Here is a 20,746-nt window from a genome sequence, read left to right as displayed (position 1 = left end):
ACTGTAAGCTGCAAACAGTCACTGTTGGAGGCAGAATGCTAAAGCAGCTGGTTCCTTGAGGTCACCCAGTGAGGCAGCTTATGCAGCCTGTGAACAGCTTCTCTTTCTAAAGAGTAGTGCAGTACTGCTTGAGTGGACTTCTAATACCATGACCAGATTAAATTACTGAATCACAAAATCACACAGAATCACAGAATGGTTGAGTTTGGAAGGGATTCATGAGATGCAACACAAAAATTGGACTCTGTATCTTGTATATAACACCCCATTCATTGATATAATTAATTACAACACAGTAGGTTCCACTTAGAAATCAATAAATACTTTTCCACTGTGAGGGCCACTAGCACAGATTGCTCAAGGAGGTGATGGGAGTCTCCATCCTCTGAGGCAGTCAAAAGCTGTCTGAACACAGCCCTGGGCAAGTGGGTCTAGGTGGTCCTGCCTGAGCAGGGATGTTGGAGCAAATGATTTCCAGCATCCTCCTTCCAGCCGCAACCATTCTAGTGATTCTGTTAATCTTTGAGTCAGTGAGGCAGAAAGCCTACTGGCTCCTTTATCCATTGAGAGTTACTCTGGCAGAAAGTGTCACTTGCAGACCTGCTTTAAGTGTTTTTATGCAGTGAAGACATCATATAAATCTTCCAGTTCAAACCTCTTTTATCTTCCCATTAGCAGCTATTGGAAGGAGGAGAGTAAGACAGCCTTCTGTAACTGATTGCTAGTACTGAACTACTTTGCCCTTTCAAGCCCGAGAAGAAATATATTGTGAACTAGCAATCCATCCACTTTCTCCACAGCAGTTCAAGGATGCCCAAGTACTAGAAGTCTGAAAATCAGTAGGAAACTTCTTTTCATTCATCATATGATGGATATTCACAAATGGCTTGATGCACAACAGGGCATCTGCTCCCTTCAAAACTGTGATTCAGAACAACAGTGAGGGAGAGCACCTTCTCTTAGAAGGAGAAAAGATGTGCTTCACTCTTTGTATCTGTCACAATGATGAATATATCCACCTTCCTGCTAATGTTTATGGATGGGCAATAACAGAACAGGAATGGAGTTGAGCGGGAGGGAAGAAGCTCTCTGATAGGTGGAAGTGATTATGAAATCATTGTCTAGAAGAGGTGAGAGTAATTTGTGATTCTATCAGTTACTTCTGACCCTCCTCGTACATTTGGGTCAAAAGTGACATTTTGGGGTTTGATTGTTTGTTTGTTTGTTTGAAGTTTTTTCTTTTGTTTTGGTTTGGGGGGTTTTCATTTTGATTTGGGGTTTTGGGTTGTTTTTTGTTTGGTTGGTTGTTTTTTTTTTTTTAATTTTGGGGGTTTTTCATTGGTGTGGGTTTGTTTTTTTTTTTTTTTTTTTTTTTTTTTTTTTTTTTTTTTTTTTTTTTTTTTTTTTTTTTTTTTTAATTTCACAGAGTAGGATTAATTCAATTTGAAGCCAGCCACTGATCTTTTAGTGAATTACTTTATTTCACAATTTAGTTTTATTTTGTTGTCTTAAATAGATGGCAAAAATTGAGCATTCACACAGTCCTCATGTAGTGGAGATGTGCATGCATAATACACAAATTTGAAAAATGTACTTTTCTGTATCAATACATGAAAATCATTGCTATTTAGCATGGCAGTATCAACACACAGTATTTTAACAAAGAGATGTGTAAGTTATAAAGCTTTGTCAGCTAACTACAGACACACACTCACACAGATACATATCATCCAGAATAAGTTGAGGGAAATGGTGAATCTCAAAATAATTTTTCCGTAGAATGGCTCTGCAGCACCATAAACCAGGAAAAGAGCTAAAACCCACAAAGACCATTCAAAGGAATTGCAGCCTAATTAATGCTGTGCCTATTTTATACTTTTATATAAAAGATGTTAAAACGTCATCATTTTCAAATGATGCCTAAGTCATTTGTTTCAAAAAATATCTCCCAGTGTCCTTTTATCTAAAGACTGATAGCCCAACCAACATGTCAAGTGCGCTCAGTGTGCACTCTCTCATACTTGTCAATATTTACAAGGAAGCACTTGCAAAATCAGGACTTTGATGTCATTCTTGTGACTAGGGACAATTAAAGTCCTTCGCTTTTGCTTATAGCAAATATTTTTCCAGTTACCACAGTGAAAATAATAAAGAGACAACATTTTACCATTAACTCCCTGAAAGTCATATTAATGTTTACCCAGTCTCTAGCCACGCATTCATACCTTTCAAATAAAATAATTAAAAAAAATTTTTTTGCTATCTAACTAGAAGTAACAATAGAGGCAAATTAATCTCAGCTGCTGAATGGCTAGAACGAGGAATTGGGCTTTTACTGCCAAACTATATCTGTAGACTCCAGTGCCTACTAGCCACATTTCAGAGGAGCCTCTTTGTCCCTTCTGGGTCTCATTGTCTCCATTTCAAAGACCAATATTAACTACAGATGTTTACAGGATGCTCAAGACAAAACATTTAGTATGAAAGAAATAGTCATAGATACTACATGCACTTACAAGGCATCACATTCGAATACTGTAATTACTCTTGTCAGTTATGCGATATTTACAAAATATTCTTCCCTTTTTCATGAAGCTACTCTGTCTGCCTGAGCTGTGATCTGCTAAGAACTTAAAACTTACTAAGAATATTGGAGTGGATAAAAATATAATTTATTTTCAATACAAGATTAAAAAGTAAAAAAAAAAAAAGGGGGGAAAGCACCTATTGAAGGAAGAAGTAAATAGAGTAGTGAAGGGATGACTGCTGGTATCATTTGGCATGCAAATAAATAGCGGCCATGCAAAACAGATTCATGAATATCAATAAAGCATGCAATTTTGTTATAGGAATCACTGTCCTAATAGTCTTCCCTTTAAAAGAAATATTAAATACCTATGAAATATTGTTCTTACTTAGTACTACTTCTCCGATAAAATGAGCATTTCAAATGCAAAATCTTATAAACACTCTGTATATCAAAATGTATTAGTTTGTACTGAAAATTTAAATTTTTGTAAGGAATTGGCAGAGAGGGGACAGGAGGCCCTAAAGAAGGAAGGTCAGCTGGAAATAGTGGTTTTCAGTATTAACAACAATTTTTAATATGACCACTAGGTGGAAATATTGTACTTACAGTTGGGGATGTGGCTGCCGACAGCAATGGTAAAATTCCTCCACAAGCAATAATAATATTGTCTACCATCTGGGAAATGAGGTGTATTGTGTTGTGTACAAAAATAATATTTTCATTGCTATTGACAAAGTCCATCACAGACTTCGTGGAGTGACTGCAAGGATAGAAGAAAGGATGAATTAAAACCAAACAATTAAACAAAAGTTTAGATAAATTTAATCTTTGCAAGCAGACTGTGAATGTTTCTTGATATGAGAAATACGCCCTACAAAAATTTGCATGAAATTTGTATAAAAATACGAACAAGACTAGTCTAATGAACAAATTGACTGCTATCCATTTTCACACAGGATTAGATTCAGATACTTAGTTGAGAACAATGGTTTATAACTCTTTATTCCCATCAACCAGTACTTTAATTCACAGACAGTTCTGCTAAAATCAGTGAGGTTGTTTCTGCAGCACGGAAGTAATTATTTAACATTAAGAGTTCACCATGCTGCCCAAGTGATATTTGAAGCACACTTGATGACACCTAGTGATAATACCTACTACTGATTTAAAGGAGAAACTTGATATCATCATACCTAGATCTAATATTAAATTTGTTAACTGATATTAAGTTTACCATTACCAACAGCTTTGCAAACCCCAGATGCTAATAAGACTAGGTGACATCTCAGAAACTCCTAATTCATGAGAAATTGTCCCACGAAACAGTCACTCGCAGAAATATTAAACCCCTCTGTGAAAACACTGAGAAGTACTCTGGTCTGTAAGTACGGTCTTTCCCCAAAAGAACACTGTTGTCAGCCAGCAAACAAAATTAAAGGCTTCAATTGAAAATATACAATTCAAAGTACAATTCTCTCCCACATACTTGTCCAACAGAAATACATGAAAATTTTCTATTTCCAAGTGAGTATCACAGAACAGTTCACCAAACTGGAAATTAAATCCAATATATATTTTTCCTTTGATATAACTATGCTCAAGTTTCCTGAAAATTAACTATTCTGTACTGGAAATTAGATTAAATTGTATCTATTGTACTATAGTTACACCAATATCTCTATTAACAGTACAAAACCCCTAGGAAATCACATTGCTGTAAGATATAATATAACTACCAAGACTAACCCCAAGCAGGATCTGTAATGAAAAAAAAAATTGCTAATGGAAAGAGTGTTTCCTTAGAAAATGTAATAGAAAAGAGGTTTTATTTATCAGGCTTGCAGGTAGAGAAGCTCTCTTTTAATTGATCAGTTAAGAAAATGGCCATTAGCAGACACACAAGTTGTCCTCATGTCTGGAATAGAAGCAGTAGATTATAATGCTAAACATAAGCTGAAAGAGCAGCTCAGTTTAGTTAGGTACGTATGAGTTATACAATCTCTTAAGAAAACAGACATTATCTGTGAAATAGAGCTGTTACAGGCTGGGAAGGAGCAAAAAGAGAAGGCAGAAGATACAGAAGGGTACTCCAGACTAACATCAACTCTTTCCCTTCCCATTATCCCAGTAACATCCCCTCTAGAAAACATCTAATTTTTCCTTACTGATGGAAACACAAATCAGGAGTTTAAGAAGGAACAACCACTTACCTTCTCCAAACATGTACGTCTGTTTCTAGTGCAAAAAGCAAGTCTGTCAGGAGACGCTGGTGCATGGGAGACCACTTAAACTCTGGAATACGAAACATAGTTGTGCGTGGACCTGGACTAAACTGCCGTCGCTGCTCTTCTGTCATCGGCATTCCTCGGAATCCCAAGTCAACACGTAAATCCCTGTCTTGCTGGGTGACAGATCGACCCTGTACTGCCTACATCAACAGGTTAAACAATCATGTTAACTTTCTGCACTGTGTTTTTGAATTCAATGCAAAATTTGAGAAAGGATAGGCTAAAACAACTCAGCAACAAACTACAGGAGATATTGATATTCCAAGGCAGGCAGTAAATGAGCTTCTCCAATACAATGAGCTGCTCCAATAAAAATCAACCATGACTGGCCTTCCTTTCAGATATTCACCAAGGTTTTACAGTTAAATTCTTCACTTGAAGTATTATAGAAAAGACCAAATGTAGCACGTGCAAGGTCGGCAGTGAAAAGACTTTGTTTACAGGAAACACTATATTTTTGTGCTGATAACATAATTTTCTTTGAAGATTTGACTCAAAATGGACAAACTACACAGTGGTGGCTTCAAGGAATCAGTGTACTTTTAGACAGCTCCTCATTTTTCAAAACCAATTTATTTATCTGGTCTTTTTAGCAGGATCATTAGGAAATTAGGTCTAGTCTCCAAAATCTCATTTTGCCAATTTTGTTACACTTTGTTAATTCGTTAACAGCTTTACGGATCCTCAGGACAATCTTTAGATTCTCCCAACAGGTGGTGGATGTGAATTTCTTTCCTTTTCAATAACTACGTAGTCATAAGTATTTCTACTTGGTGATTAAAGACAAAAGTAAAAGATACAAATAGAGGATATGATAGGATGATGATATGATATGATATGATACACAGACAAGATATGAGTATACAGTGAAAGAAAAAGTAGTAAAGAAAAAACATTATCACTGAATTTAAGAAAAGTATTCAAAACAACAATAACTTTTAACATGCAACATCTCTGAAATTGCTTTTAAGTGACTTTATATTAGTTTAAAACTGACAAAATACAAAATATACTTGCTTCGCTCACATATTAATTTCCCAGTCTCAGCATACTATTTTAAATATGGACATTAAAAACCAAAAGAGAACTTTACAAAGCATTTCTGCTAGCAATACAAAAATGGACATGGCACTAAAGTTGAGATGAAAAGTTTCTTATATCCTTAGTTGGATTTTGATCTCCTGTAGCCTGCATTTTGAGAGCAGGGCAGGTTTCCTTCATTCAATTTGACTTATTGGGAGCAAAATGCTTACTTTGCTTTCATTTCCTTTGTTTTTCTTAGAGTTAATTTTAAATGATTCTTTTTTTTTTTTTTTTTTTCCTGAGACTTATCTAGGATTTGAATTTGTTTGCATGAATCTTCTGCATAGTGCTTTCAATTCTATTTTCAGTCTTTCCTGGTTGGGAACATAGGAAAGAGTGAATTTTATATTCTTCAATATTTGATCTCTTATTGATAAAGGCATTAACTTTTCTTAGAAGTAAGCAGTAACTGCCCTCTCTGTTGAGCAATTTGTTTGCTTTCTTTCAGTCAACCTTAACAAAAGACAGCTTGCTTCTTACTGATAAGGAGGGGGACTGATTGTAGATATGTGTTCAGAGAATTCAAAGTTAGCAACTCCATTCACATACCACTTTTCTGAGTAAAATTACGGGTAGCTGTCATGTCAGCAGCAGTAATAGAATCATAACTGTACCATAAGGGCTTTCATCTAGTCAATTGTTGGAAGAAAAGGATTTAAAGCAGAAAAATGGCAAGGAGGATGGTAGATTCACTCAAGTGACCTTGCATCTGGGAATGCTGAGGTCTGGAGAATATCAGTGTTGGAAACCCCATATATAATGGCTACTGCTGTTTATCCTCTCTCTGTTTTGAGAAGTAGAATTTCCATGCAGAGATAACATCGGTGTTTACAGGGATTTAGAGACACTCTCAAGGACACACATGAGCTCCCTGTTTTGGGAGAGAGATCTAAGCTCAGAGACCACAAGAAGCACAGAGAAGATCACATCATGGTGTTAAACTACATGTGTGTGGGCCCTTGATAAATGGGTACAAACTGCAGACTCAGTGCCCCTCTGGATGGACTGAGCCTAATGGTGCCTGTCTGTGTTCCCACTTGGGTGTCTCCACCCAGGTGTTGCTTCGGGATCCTCTGGTTAGTGAGGTAATGAAATAAATTTACTCTTTGCATTTCAGCTGTGGTTTTGTGGTTGTTCTAGCTGCCTGACTGTGTTGACTCACACACAATAATACTGTATTTGCAAGAACGGGCTTTGATGTGAATTGTCATTGCATAAACAAGCATGAAACACAACCACACTTAGGTGGCTGGTCTTTAGGTCATTTTCATGGTTTCAAGGAGATCAAATCTGACGGAACAGTCACCACATGTGATTATGCAGCAATCAAAACTCTAACCCCAGCTCTGCTGTAAAAATGCTAAAATTAACACTGCTCATTAATAATGAAAACAATTTTCTATTTATATTTTATTTAATACCTATTTCAATCTTGTCTTTTTTAAGGTTAACTTCATTTTAATAGACAATATTTAACCATGAACAGCTTAGAGTTCATATTTCAAAATACCCAAAGAAAGGATTAGAAAATAACAGCAATTCTGCTGGTTGTTCAGTTGATAATTCTTTTTTAAGAAAATTATTTTAAAGATATGTTAATGGATATATATTTTAATCAATTCATTGTAGTTTGTAATTGATTTCAGTGGGAAATTACTGTAATTTAAGTAATATGTGGAGAATCAAGGGAGTGAAATAACCTGTAGAGTCAGACTCATGATGAGTACACAGTTTGTAGTAATATGCAGATCCAAATGATGCGTTAGGAATTTTGTGAGTAGCTAAGAAGAAAACATTTGGAGAGCATTTTTTATTTCCTATGTTAGAATGATCTGATAATAACTCATTAAGATCTATGTATCATTTTAATCCTAACAAATAATTATAGCCTTGAGGAATCTACATTTTTATAATTCAACTGTTCTTAGGTGAAATTTATCAAGAAAAGTGGTTAGAACCCAGAAAAGTCCCAAAGTCACACCAACAGGATTTTCTACAGTAGCAAGTACTAAATGAAATTATCTACAGTAGGTAGTACTAAGTCAGATTATCTTTTTCATTAAAGATTTACCTTACAAATTCACTGCGTTTATGGGTGAATATATGTTTGTAGCAAATGAATATCAGCATTTCACTTGTCTTTTACTCTTTAAACAAAAGTTCACATTTCAAAAGAAAAAAACAACAAACAAAAAACCACACAAAAACATGACTGTTCTTTTTCTTGCTATCATCCTTTCATTCCACTTACTAGTTTCCATGGTATTAATAATCTTTAATTTTAAGTCTTAAAACAAGGTGATAACTGATAATAAGAGATAATACTATTCCTATTGACAGCTTTCAGGGTTTTTTCCTTATCACATGGAATGCTTTTAAATATAAAGATCCCTACACAAAGCTTGATAAGGTGACAGTGATGTTATGAGGATTTTCATAGTTATGGAAAAAACATTTACAAGAGAACCCACAACTGTTTTTTTATAATACTTGCCTAGGGAATGCAAGAGCTCCATCTGGTTTTCTCTTAAAATTAGAGGTTCTTACCATAAAAGAAGAGATTTAGAAGTGAGTGTTCTTTCTGTATGTCAGAACTCACTGGTCTGAGTGATTTTGGGTGTTTGTGTTTTGTTTTTTTTTTTTTTAAGGGAAATTATCTCTCTTGGAAAATAAAAGGTTATTTCCGTAAGTTAAATGTCCATTCACTGGAGTTTTTCAGAAGGTATTGTTGCTATGAAGAACAAAGTGGGCAGGCTGATCTATATTGTTTCATCACATGACATGTGCTTTGAGTGTACTTGAGTGTATGCCTGAAACTCTTTCTTCTGACAATACCGGGCAGAGCAATTTTTGCAATTTATGCATGCTGCTTTTTCTGTAGTTGCAGTAAGTCTGCTTAACTTGAAAATCCTAGGAGATAAATACTGGTATACATACCAGACATATAGTCAGTTAGTAAAATATTGAAGGTAGTTTATTCTGCCACCTGATAACATCCTTAAAAACAATCTTTGATTATGTGTGACATTCTCTGAACAATAAATAATAATAAATATTTTCTATACGGACAGGAAAGACTTCAGAATCCTCATACATTATGGCATTTTCAAAGCACGTAATCCTGGAAGATGGACACTTTTCATATAACTGAAGAAATACACTTCAAACACCTCTCAGCTCTCATACTCTTAATTTACCACACATCAATGAATGGCGATTACATCAGACATGTACATGGCTACTTGAAATTTACCTGGGTTGTGGTAGTTGTCTGGATCTTCCTTATCTCCTTTCCTGCTTCCTTACCATCATCAGATCTTTCTGTATCTGATATTATACTTCCTGCATCAACACTAGGTACAGTTTTGCTACCAGAAGACTCTGTCTCAAGAGTTGTGGCAGTCATTTCAGCATATTCTAATCCTTTAGATGATGAAGACAACTCCCTCTCAGAAATGCTACTCATTCCATCTGAAGTTGTGTGAATCTTGAACTCCTTGTCCTCTATTATACTTGAAGCACAAGTTATATCTACACTACTCGTCATATGTGCAAGCAATCCCAAATCATCATTTACACCAAGATGCATCTGTGTCTCTTGAACATTTGGAATAGAAATGTGATTACTTGAAAGTTCAGGTAGAAGTTTCTCCTCTTGACTAGGTATTTTATCAAAGAGAAATGAGGTATTGTTAGTAGAAGGTTCATCTTTCTCATCAGCCAGAGTTATTAATGGACCATTATCTTTTTCCTCATTCTTCTTAATAATACCCACACTTCCATGAACATTGTTTTGGAGCTTCTCAACAGCTGCACTATATACATTATCTAGAAGAGATTCAACTTCTACAAGTGCACCATTTTCTCCAGTTACCAGTGTCTCTGGTGATAAATCCATATCATCAAGTTTTACTTCAGTAGCTTCTACTTTTTCAGCTTTTATATCAACTAAAAGATCATGAACTTCCACATGCACTCCTCCTCCCCCGGGTCTCTCAGCAGTCCCAAGCACATCATCTGACACCTTTGAAGCCATGAGCAAGTCCCTTGTATCCGTACTGACGGGGTAATCCGTTTCACTTTCTGGACTTTGACTTTGTGAAAGATCTTCTATCTCTCGAATTTCCATTCCACCTTTTGCTCCAGTTGTCTGAGAGGAAAGACCTGAGATGGTGCTCACATTCCCCTTCTTCCCCTTTTTTATGTTTTCTTCCTCTTGCCTTTGATACTCTTCATACATTTTTGCTAAATATTCCTTGTGAGCCTCATATGTGACCTTAAAAAGAAAAGAACTTATTATGTCGCTGAATATACACTACGTGAACAAAAATTAACAAGAATCTTAACGACATGTTACATACAGCTTACAAAGTATTTAACAAAAAAAATGCCATCTTGACATGAATAGTGATAGCCACCAGATGGCACTAAATCACTTTACATCTCATCTTACTATACTACACTGCTAGTCCCTTTGGGGGAGTTACCAGTATTAAAAAAACCACAAAACCAAAAAAACCCCAAAACATCCACAAGCCATTTCTTACCTTGGAATGAGCTATAGAAAGAGTATCCACCCACACTCTCCAGCCACCCCATTCATATTTTATTGCATGATACAAGAGAATACGGAAAATGTTGTAAACCATCTCTGTGATCTTCTGCTCTTCAGAGTTCTTAGGGTTAATGTATCCCAGAGAAAACATCCAGTCCTGCCACACTGAACACTGAAGTAAACATCTAAAGTGAAATAATTAGGTCAAAATATATCCAAACAAAGCTTCTTTATTTTAACATTATGATGGTTAAGATGGGATGAACATCTTTGAACATCAATCCAATGTAGAAATAAACTTAAGAATATTTCAGTATGAATAAAATTTTAAATTATATTCTAAACAGACTTATCCAGTATTAATTGCTGGAATAAGAAAAGCTACCACAAACCTATTAAGTTTATTTTATATATATTTCATTTATTAAAGAGTATACAACTCTACAAAGAGTACAACAGATTGCTACTACCCAGAAATCAAGGATGAGAAAATACTATTTGCAGTGACATACCTTCTGTTTTCACGGCTATTACTAAAGAGTTTTATCATATCAGACAAGAACAATCGTCGAACTTCCATCAGCTCTGCACTTGGCGTGGAGTTTTTTAACAGCGTTGCCACCACCTTAAGAATCACTTTGAAAGAATAAATTAGTTACATAAAGCACTGCAACAATGTTTAAAAAAAGAAAGCAGTTGCTGTCAACAACCAAGTAGTGACAGAAAGCCACGTGCATTTAAGATACATGAAGGAATTGTTCTCACTTTCTGAATCGAATTATTTCAAAAAAACCCCACAACCCCTAGGTGATACATTTAACATAAGAAACACAATATATTGTCCTTACTTGGATTCTGAATTTTCACTGTTGAATCTGGCTCTGGATGTGGTTTATGAACAACTTGTGTGCATACTTGTTCTGTCAAGATCTAAAACAGAATATTAACTTACTTTTACTATTATTAATTAAACACTACAGCACTTCTTTGTTAATTTTTAAATTTGTTAAGAGCATTTACCAAGGCCACACTGTAACTTCATATAAAAAAGTTAGGTAAAATATTTTAATACTTGAAGAATAGAATAAAGCAATTCCTGTACTCAAGGATCAAGATTTTCATGGTTTACAGTGTCTGGTTAACTAACCCTTTTGTTAGTTGACTACCTATGCAATGATGGTATTTTAAAGATATTTCATTCACATTTCTCACAGTGTTATGCATTCACAGTTTAAAAATTTGTTCACAAGCTCCATACATCAAAAATTATTCTCACGGATTTTATACACAGCCAAAACAAATAATTCTTATAAGTGGGTTTACTTTTCTCCACATAGTAAAGAGGAAGAGTCAGAGACAGCATTCCATTCAACGAGACACATATTTTCTGAGAATAGCAGTCACAGAAGCTGTCAGAAAACTGAATGCAGGATATAGACTGTCAAATCCAAGTGGCCAAACCATATAAGGTAAGCTTAGATATGTGTAATAAAAAAGAACTTGATGTCTAAGGCATTGGCTAACAGACGATATCTAGGTATTTTACAATAATAGGAGAACATTTTCTACATCAATCAGACTTAGAACCCTAAAGACCAAGTCTTCCTTTAGTCTTCTGTGTCTTTTCTGGGAGCAATCCTGAGCATCTATCCATTACATCTATTTCTGACTTAAAGAAAAAATTAAAAACCCTTTTTGTCCATAAGATTTTCAGAAATTGCAAGAGATCCTATTCTAAGTCACAATTTTAGAAATAACTGAAGATTGGATGTGAAATTTATGCATTCTTAGGCATGAAGACACAGTTTTCAACCAACTTGATGTTGTCAATATTTTGTTTTAACAAAATTGCTCATCATCAAAACTTAAGTTTCTACAAGAACCTGGTAGAACAGATGAATGTTTTGAGGTCAAACTCACTCACCTGGAGCAGTTTCTGCTACATAAAAGTGGCTGTCTTCACTTATCATTTGACATAGTTAAAAAGTAAAAAATTTTTTAAACTTGAAGGGATAGGCATGAAAAAGAAAAAAAAAAAGGAATATAGAGAAAGAGGTATCTCTGACACCAGCACTTTCCATTTCAATGGAAACAAACTCCTCCAAACAATGGAGAAGTAAGAGCAATTGGAGATCTGCAGTAATTTTTGGGGGGAGGGGTGAAGTAATGAACATCTTAAATAACAGTGTCTCTTCCAACACAAGCAGAAAGTTTTACAGAGCTTATGTAAAAATTTTGACATTGTTAATAAAAACAGCTAAAACAGGGCAAAATACATTTTGAACAAAGAAATCCTTTCTCAAAATTTCTAACATTTTCTCAAAAGTCATGAGAACCTTGTAAAGCATAGATAAAGTCATGTTTTTCAGAATAGAGATGAAAATCTTTAATAATCTGTACCTCATAAAGCGTGTTATATGTCGTAACAGTCACTGTATTTGTATGCAGCATCAACCTTTCTCCAAGAAGTGTGAAAAGACTGTGAGTATGCATGATTTCAACCTTTCGCCTGTAAAAGAAAACAAAAACATTAGGCAAATGCCAAGCCTGCTGAACCTTTTAAGTGAATGCAAAATAAAGCCCAAGTATTTTATTGTTGTACTAAAAAGCTCCCAAACTTGTTATTCTGTAAATCTGAGGAAACTAACATAATTTACAGTATTTCCCAATATGAACACATTTGTAGCAATATACAAAGGTTCTCAGATAGTAATATTGTATTTAAGATGGGCTTTTGTATAAAATAAATCACACACCTTTCTCTACCCTCCGTGATTTTCATGGTGGAAAAAGACAAAGTAATCCCTTTCTATCTTACTCAGGTTAAGAAAGTTCAAGATGTTCACAGGTTGGCTAAAATGTGATCCTGAAGAGTTATGAAATTCCACGTGATTGAAGTGAATTTCATATCTGGTATCAAAAACTACTCAAATCTTAAAAAAGTGGAGAACAGCTCAGATCAATGAATTCCATCTGCCCCCAAACCTTACCCTTTTAAATTTGGATACAGCATCACAAATAAACAGAGTACTTCTCATACTTTGTGTCATTAAATTTATCAACTACTTTAATGAATATGAAATAAAAAACATTATCCAAAATAATTAACAATCTATACTAAAACAGAAGAAAAATATTAAATAATATAAGGTACACTAAAGTTTCTGAAAATTTTAAGCGTTCAAAAGCTAAGAAACTGTCTTTTCATGATTAGCAATGAAAATATCACAGGTTTAAATTACATAGATTTATTCTAGAACTTTTGAAATTAATATATTATATTATAATTTTCAAATAACCACAAAAGAGCGTGGCAATAACTTACACCAGTGTGTACTCTTCTGTGCACAGAAGGGAGTTCATGAGTTACTTAGGAGAAAACGTACATGTATTGAATCCTGTATGCTATGATTTAGCAGATGAAAGAAGACTTCCGTTGGAAAGTTTAAATGTGCAGATAAAAACCAAAAGTAAAAAATGGACTACAATTTCAAGTAGTGACATAGAAAGAATCAAATATAGCAGAGAAGGAAGAGAAGATTTTGTCAACTGTTAAGGTTAGACAAATTAGTCTGTCATCACAGATAACAAAGAAAAATCAATTAAGTTATTCAGGTCCTCATCTAACACTTTACTGGTCACTTCTCCCGAGAATCAATTACTTCCACTGTACAGCTTCATCTGTGATGCATATATATAAACTACAGAAATGGTAATTGGTTTTGTACCTGCACATTTGTTATAATATTGTATCAGTTAAGATTTCATAAATCATGTAATATCTCTTCATGCAATTCTGCTTTAGTGTATTAAAATATAATGCCTGCTTCCTGTACTGTGAAAAAGAAATGTAAGTGCTTTATAATTTAATGTAGTTTATAATTTTATAATTGCTTAGAACTTCCTGTCATTGCCTTCAGTTTTATAAAATCCTGGGTATGCACATATATGTATGTTCACATATAGGCACACCTTACAAGCACTAGCTGTAAGGTATGAAATGGGGGAGGAATCTTGCTGAAATATACATAAAATATGCACATTTGCGGATGTTCGGAAATCTGAAAATTTTAAAAACCTTTGGAAGTTTAGCAGAATATTCAAGTGGGTTTCAACTGCTCTAATTAGATGAAAAAAATATTTAAATTTAAGTTAATTACATATGTTCAGTCAACAATGGAAACTACACTGATATATCCATAATTGCAAGTAGGTGCTAAGGAATGGGAAGTGAAATTTCAGTTTCTGAGAATTCTCAGTTTTCTTTTTCTGTAATGTTCCACTGGTATACTCTGCTACTTGATTTTCTGGATAAACGATAAATACAGTAAACAAATGTACTTATCTGGACTCAACCAGGCTCTGACAAGTCAAACCTTCATCTGGGGTATCTTACTTAATCCAATTCCTATTAATGTGAATGATTTTTAGTAAGTAATGTTTGAAAAGCCCTTGGAGATTCTTGAGTGGACTATCAATTTGCTTTATTAATTCCCAGAACACTATTTGACTGGCTGGATCCGAAAAGAGAAATCCCATTTAGAAGCATATTCTCAGCTAACTATCTCTCAATTACACAGTCATACTTTATTGATCTTTCTGAGAAAAGCATGTCTAGCAGTATCACACTCTGGCTGGACTCCTCCCCTCTTTCCCTTCCAAGGAGGCTTACATGATGAAGTCTGTGAAGCACATGGGTAATTTTTATACTGCACAGCATTCCAATGAAACCTTGTTTTGGGCTAATCCCAGCAGGTAGTTTAACACCACATGTAGGTACGGAAAAGCAAGCAACAGTAGGCTACACAGAACTTCATGCTTGTTAATGCTTTCTTGATTCCATGTTATGAAATATGAGACTAAGTACATTTATTTCATGACATCTGATCTTTTTAAATGTGATTATTTGTTGCTGTCACATCTTCTATGTATTTCTTGCACAGAGATATGTCCTTAACTCCTTTTTTAAATACCACTTGCTTGATTTGCTTCTTTCCCTTCTGAAACTTTCCCATGTCAATATGTTCTGCGATTTAATTTTTTCCATCCTTTTAAAGCTATTTTTAAAAGTACTGCCCTAAAAATTTTACTGCAATGACACTGATAATTCCAGAAACAAATTTTTGATCACAATCATATGTTTCCTGTTAACCTTATATGAACATGCAATATACAATTATAAAATGTATTTTTAGAAAACGTTTTTTATTGTTTTATTGTTTTAAGACTTGAGCTTTAGCATATCATTTATTTGGAAATCAACCTATGATTTCAAACATTATGGTAGTAGCAAGTTAAGTGGAAAAATCCATTTTATATAAATGTATAAAGGCAACAGTGTGCAAATTATTAATCAGAGAACCTAACAATTTTAAGTAATTTCTAAAGTCTGTCAAAGAATGTACAGTAATCATGACAAAAAGACAAGAGTTGTGAACTTAAATACACCAATATAAAAATTTTAAAACCACACTTACTTATGACCCAAGTGTTTAAGAAAATATCCAAGGACCTTCAAAGCCTGCACCCATATACTTTCACTCTTGGAAGCCAGTAACTTATAAATTACTCTGAAAAAGAAATTCAATAAGATTACTACCAAACATTACATATATAGATTATATTTCACTAAACAGGGGTTTTTATTAAGAAATAAAATGGTAAAAATAGCAGTTTACACAAAATGGAAGGATATACTGAAAGAATAAAGCACAACATAAGAGTTTGATTATGAATTCTTGAGGTTGGGAACATGAGGTCTTTTGGTTCGGTTGAATGTTTTATAACAGCAAGTGACATCTTACACTTGTGTCTTGGAACAAGCAAATAAAAGACAGTCTGAGCAGCTGTAGAGAGAAGCAGAGTAGAACACATAAGGTTATATCCTGGAGTTTCTTAGAGTACTTGGATGGTAGTGAAAATCTTGGATTTTTACACCCTCTGTTTTTATATCCTGGATTAAAAAAAAGGCCTCAATAATAAACTGATTTAATTATTAATATTTAATTAATCTGATAGGTTTAAGCACAATTTCTGAAGTCTTTCAGAAATGAAACCAGACTTCATCTGAAGGCAGCAAGAGACAGAAAACATCCCCTTTCCCCTAGGCTATTCTTCAACAAAGTTTTGAATTTATATTTTAGTTTCTTATTAGAATTAGCTTCACTGCAGCTTTTGGACATTCTTTCTAGTCTTTCTCCATTAAAGGGTGCTTTAGCAGACACAATCTTCCCCTTTTGAAAGGACTTAGGCTATTATCAAATGACCTATGAGGCTGAGGCTTTTGTCCTCTGATAACCTACACAAATGAACACCTAATTCTATATCTTTTTTTTTTCTTTTTAATACTTAAATGTTGCAATTCTGAAAAACTGCAATTCAGTTTTTCAACACCAACTTTTAAACACAAAGACTGCACCATCACACAGTTTGAATATTGGTACCACAAATGTTACATAAAAATGTCTTCAGTCTTCCAGACCAGTCCTTCCCTCTTCGAAAGGTGTCAGGAATAGAATTCTGCCTGAATACAAACTATAGGCAGAAAGCAAATTCCTAACCATGAGTACAAGGTGTCTTCCCTTCAAATAGCATTGTCATTCAAACAGTTTTAAGTATACCCATTTATACAAAAATCTTAGTATTTAGGCAAAATTAAGCTTGACTCTATCAAGTAGTGTTGTGTGGGTTTTTTTCCCTTGTTTCAAGTCCCTTGCATTTTCCAAAGTATTTTCAGAACAGCACAAAATAGAATTCCATAGTAAATAATAATTTATTACATGAAAATTATTTGTCCCTGAAAAAGATTTGTATTACCAAATTAGGCATAAATAAACAATCAAAAAAAATCACTTCTCCAGGAATTATCAGTTATTAATTTCACTGTCAAACAGATAAGCACCTGAATTCCACTCTTTTCAAAGAAAATTTGAGTGGCCAGAGCAGAATTTATCTTTTCCTCTTCTTCCTCCCAGAAAATGTAAATATACCAAGAAAGAATATTCAGAATTATTCTAAGATAGATACTTGGCTTTTTGATGCATTTTGTTAATTATATATTATATTTGAGATTATGAAGCAAGTATAACAATACATTTATCTTGAAATATCATAATGATAATCAAGTGGAAAGTCTTGTTTCCTCCAACCTATTGTAACCACTCTTTTTCTCAAAAAAAAAAAAAAAAAAAAAAAAAAAAAAAAAAAAAAGTCTAAGTTAATAAAAGTGAAGTTTGAAAGATCAGCAAGTGTGATATTTATATGAAAAAGAAGCAAACTGGAGAGTGATGATACTGGAACTACTTTAAATGTATTTTCTGATTTTACAGTCTTACCGTATCCCATTCCTCTGATCAAAGGCAGGTATCATGGATGCTGGATGTTCGGACATTAGTGCCACTAGCAGCTGCAGCACATCATGAATATTTTCATCCTGTATGACAAGCACCAATGTTATTCTACAAACTAACCTCAACAGCAAACTTCTCATAGTACTGGTACAATTGGTAACAGTAAAAGATAAGTAATTACAGAAATGTACCTCATGCATTGTTAGTAAGTAATTTAATATGCTCTGCAGTTCATCTTCTTTAACTCCTCGATCCTAAAAGAAAAAAGAAGGAGGGACATCATTCAGAGAAAATACACTCTTTAAGTTTGGTCAAGCAAAATTTGGTCAAAATCAAATAGCCTTATGGCTTTTCTATTTAAATTTAAAAGACTAATTTCTCAAAATCATTCCACTGCTTTTCCTTATCACACTGGCAATTCAAAACAGTATGAGGTCAGTCCTCTATTCCTGATAGAAATGATTCTTACAGTGTGCGCTCTCAGATACTATACAAACTATTAGTATCACTCCTCCAATTTTGGAGACAAAATAGAAGAAAAACAGCAGAAAAGGCCAAGCCAGAAAATACTAGATTTCAATCTAGTCTCATATAGAAGATTATATCTCAAAGGCTAGTGTTCAGCTGTGACAGAGAGAAAGATTCCTACATCATTTCAACCAGTGGTAGAAGCAACAAGAAGGTTAAAGTAACAACTAACTTAACTGCTGTTACTTTCTTCATTTGATCAATTTAATAAATCTAATGTAATCTAATTAATTTAATAAAAATATTTAATAATTAATATTTTAAATAGATTTTAATGTATTGGCTATAAACACATTAATAATTTAAAAATATATATGGTAGTTTGGTGAGGTAATACGAAATGTTGCATGGATTTACCACCTTTATGTTGATTAGAAGTAAGTGCATGAACATTAAAATTGACCAAAACCAAATATAACACCTGACAAGTATTACCTATTTTATACTGTGGAAGATTCTATTACAAGTATATAACACACCTGAATGTTTTCCCTCTGGAATAGATTATATTACCTTCAATATAAGTTGTTTCAAGAACAGAAGCATAAATGCCCTTAGCGATATGATTTCTTTCTGGGAAGGTCGAGGACCATCTGGAAGAAGCAAAATATAGCACTTTTACATATAAACTAATTCCTTTAATGACTGCAGCTTCTTAAGGAAATCACAATTCCCACAGCAGATTTAGTGGTCTACTCTTATATAAAAGTTCACATTTGCAAATTGTATCATTTATAACCTTTCAGAATCACATTTTTCAACAGCAATATAGTTAGGTATAAGTGATGTTCCATCTGGAAAAAAAAGAAGTCCATATTCAGTTTTATTTAGTTTTTTTTAAAGACACAAAAAGATAAAGGATCGGACTAAGATGATAGTAACAGATAGACAGCAATATGTGATAACAACTTGGAATGACTAAGCCACTATGCTAAATACCATCTGAATGAAAACCAACAAAGATAGGATTATATATTATTTAATTACTGTTTATTAATCTTTGTGACCTTTAATGCATAGGGATATTCAGTGTCAGTGTCACTCAGAAACTGATAATCAGCACTGCTAAAGACTAAAACCAAGCCCAAATCAAAACAACTACAAAGATGATGCTTTTAAGATCTGGTACAGCAACCAGAAGTTCCTAACAGAAAATAGTAACATTCCTGTTAATTGGCAAAGAGAAAGGATATCTCCTTTATCCCACACCAGGATGAGTCATTAAAGCATTTCCTACTTTTAGATTCTTTATGTATGTATTTATCACAGATAGCCCTTGATTTACGTCAGATTTTTTTAAATATACACTCATAACAAGAGTTAGCCAGCTTTATCCCAACAAAAATGAATGAAAAAAACCCCCATTACCCAATTCTTCCCTGCAGCATAGAACAATTATAGCAGCATAAACCAGAAGTAATTAAGAAGGAATAAGTAAACATATTCACAGAGTTAAGTACAGTCAGTACTGGTGTGAAAAAAAAACCCAACAAACAAACAACAAAACTGATTGGGAGCTTTGAATAACAAAAATAATGATTTCTAATTCTGTCTCTGGAAATAAAACATTGTGTTATCCATTCTACAAGCAACCAAATGCAACATTCTTCCATCTGTTTCCTTATATTAATACAACATGATACAGATAGCAGAATTTGATCTCCACATATACATAAATAAAATCATATCTTCTGTGGGTCACAGAAGGACCTATTTTTCTTACTGCAGTAAAGTTAATGAGAACTCAGTTCCACTTTAACCCAACCCTTAAAATAAGTCTGTGCAACTCTTTCTATCCACAAAAACTATAGTTGATTTCTCCTTATAATAGTTTTCATAATTCCCACTCCTACAGGAAGCACTAGGAGAGAAACACGCATGCTTGGCCATTCAAGTCAAGAGTTAACTACTCTACACAGTAGTCTGGGACTTAAATGCACATTTCTCTCCTACAACACAGACTCCCTAGGGAAGTGGTCACAGCACCAAGCCTGTCTGAAGTCAAGTAGTGTTTGGACAATGCTCTCAGGCACATGGTGTGATTCTTGGTGTGTCCTGTACAGGGCCAGGAGTTGGACTGAATGATCCTGACAGATACCTTCCAACTCTGCTTATTCTATGATTTATGAACAATGAAGCTGCAAGTATTTCACACAATGTACCACAATAGGGTCCAAAATTGCAGTTTAGCACAATACATTTTTGACACTTGTTAACACTGAGAATCCTAAATTATTTTCTCTTAGGAAGAAAACTCCACAATATTTAGTTTACTTTTCTGTTATTGCCTTTATTTTATGCCTTCTCACTGATGGTTCATCAGTATTTCCAGAGAATGCTGTGCGGTTGGTAAGTAATTCCAGTAAAAGTTTGTCAAGGCATAAATGTCCTGGTGGGCTCTAAAGAATTCTTT

General features: G+C 34.1%; 1 protein-coding gene across 5 annotated transcripts in view; it reads right to left on the bottom strand.

Annotated features, from left to right (window-relative positions):
• NBEA (neurobeachin) overlaps positions 1 to 20,746 on the bottom strand; it is a 478,282-nt gene that overhangs the window by 317,975 nt on the left and 139,561 nt on the right. For all 5 annotated transcript variants that reach the window (XM_027899474.1, XM_027899469.1, XM_027899470.1 and 2 more), the window contains exons 14-24: positions 18,847 to 18,926; positions 17,997 to 18,059; positions 17,791 to 17,888; positions 15,934 to 16,026; positions 12,857 to 12,965; positions 11,305 to 11,386; positions 10,969 to 11,092; positions 10,449 to 10,641; positions 9,155 to 10,177; positions 4,741 to 4,958; positions 3,137 to 3,290 (exon numbers count right to left, since the gene is read on the bottom strand). In XM_027899474.1, coding sequence (XP_027755275.1) covers positions 3,137 to 3,290; positions 4,741 to 4,958; positions 9,155 to 10,177; positions 10,449 to 10,641; positions 10,969 to 11,092; positions 11,305 to 11,386; positions 12,857 to 12,965; positions 15,934 to 16,026; positions 17,791 to 17,888; positions 17,997 to 18,059; positions 18,847 to 18,926 — 2,237 coding nt within the window. The remainder of the gene's footprint in view (positions 1 to 3,136; positions 3,291 to 4,740; positions 4,959 to 9,154; positions 10,178 to 10,448; positions 10,642 to 10,968; positions 11,093 to 11,304; positions 11,387 to 12,856; positions 12,966 to 15,933; positions 16,027 to 17,790; positions 17,889 to 17,996; positions 18,060 to 18,846; positions 18,927 to 20,746) is intronic.

Source organism: Empidonax traillii, unplaced genomic scaffold, assembly GCF_003031625.1.
Source record: "Empidonax traillii isolate 1590-97213 ecotype Southwest subspecies unplaced genomic scaffold, ASM303162v1 scaffold670:size792703, whole genome shotgun sequence".
NCBI classification, from domain to species: Eukaryota; Metazoa; Chordata; class Aves; order Passeriformes; family Tyrannidae; genus Empidonax; species Empidonax traillii.
The sequence above is the reverse complement of the archived record's forward strand: the minus strand, read 5'-3'. Positions and strand labels throughout refer to the sequence as shown.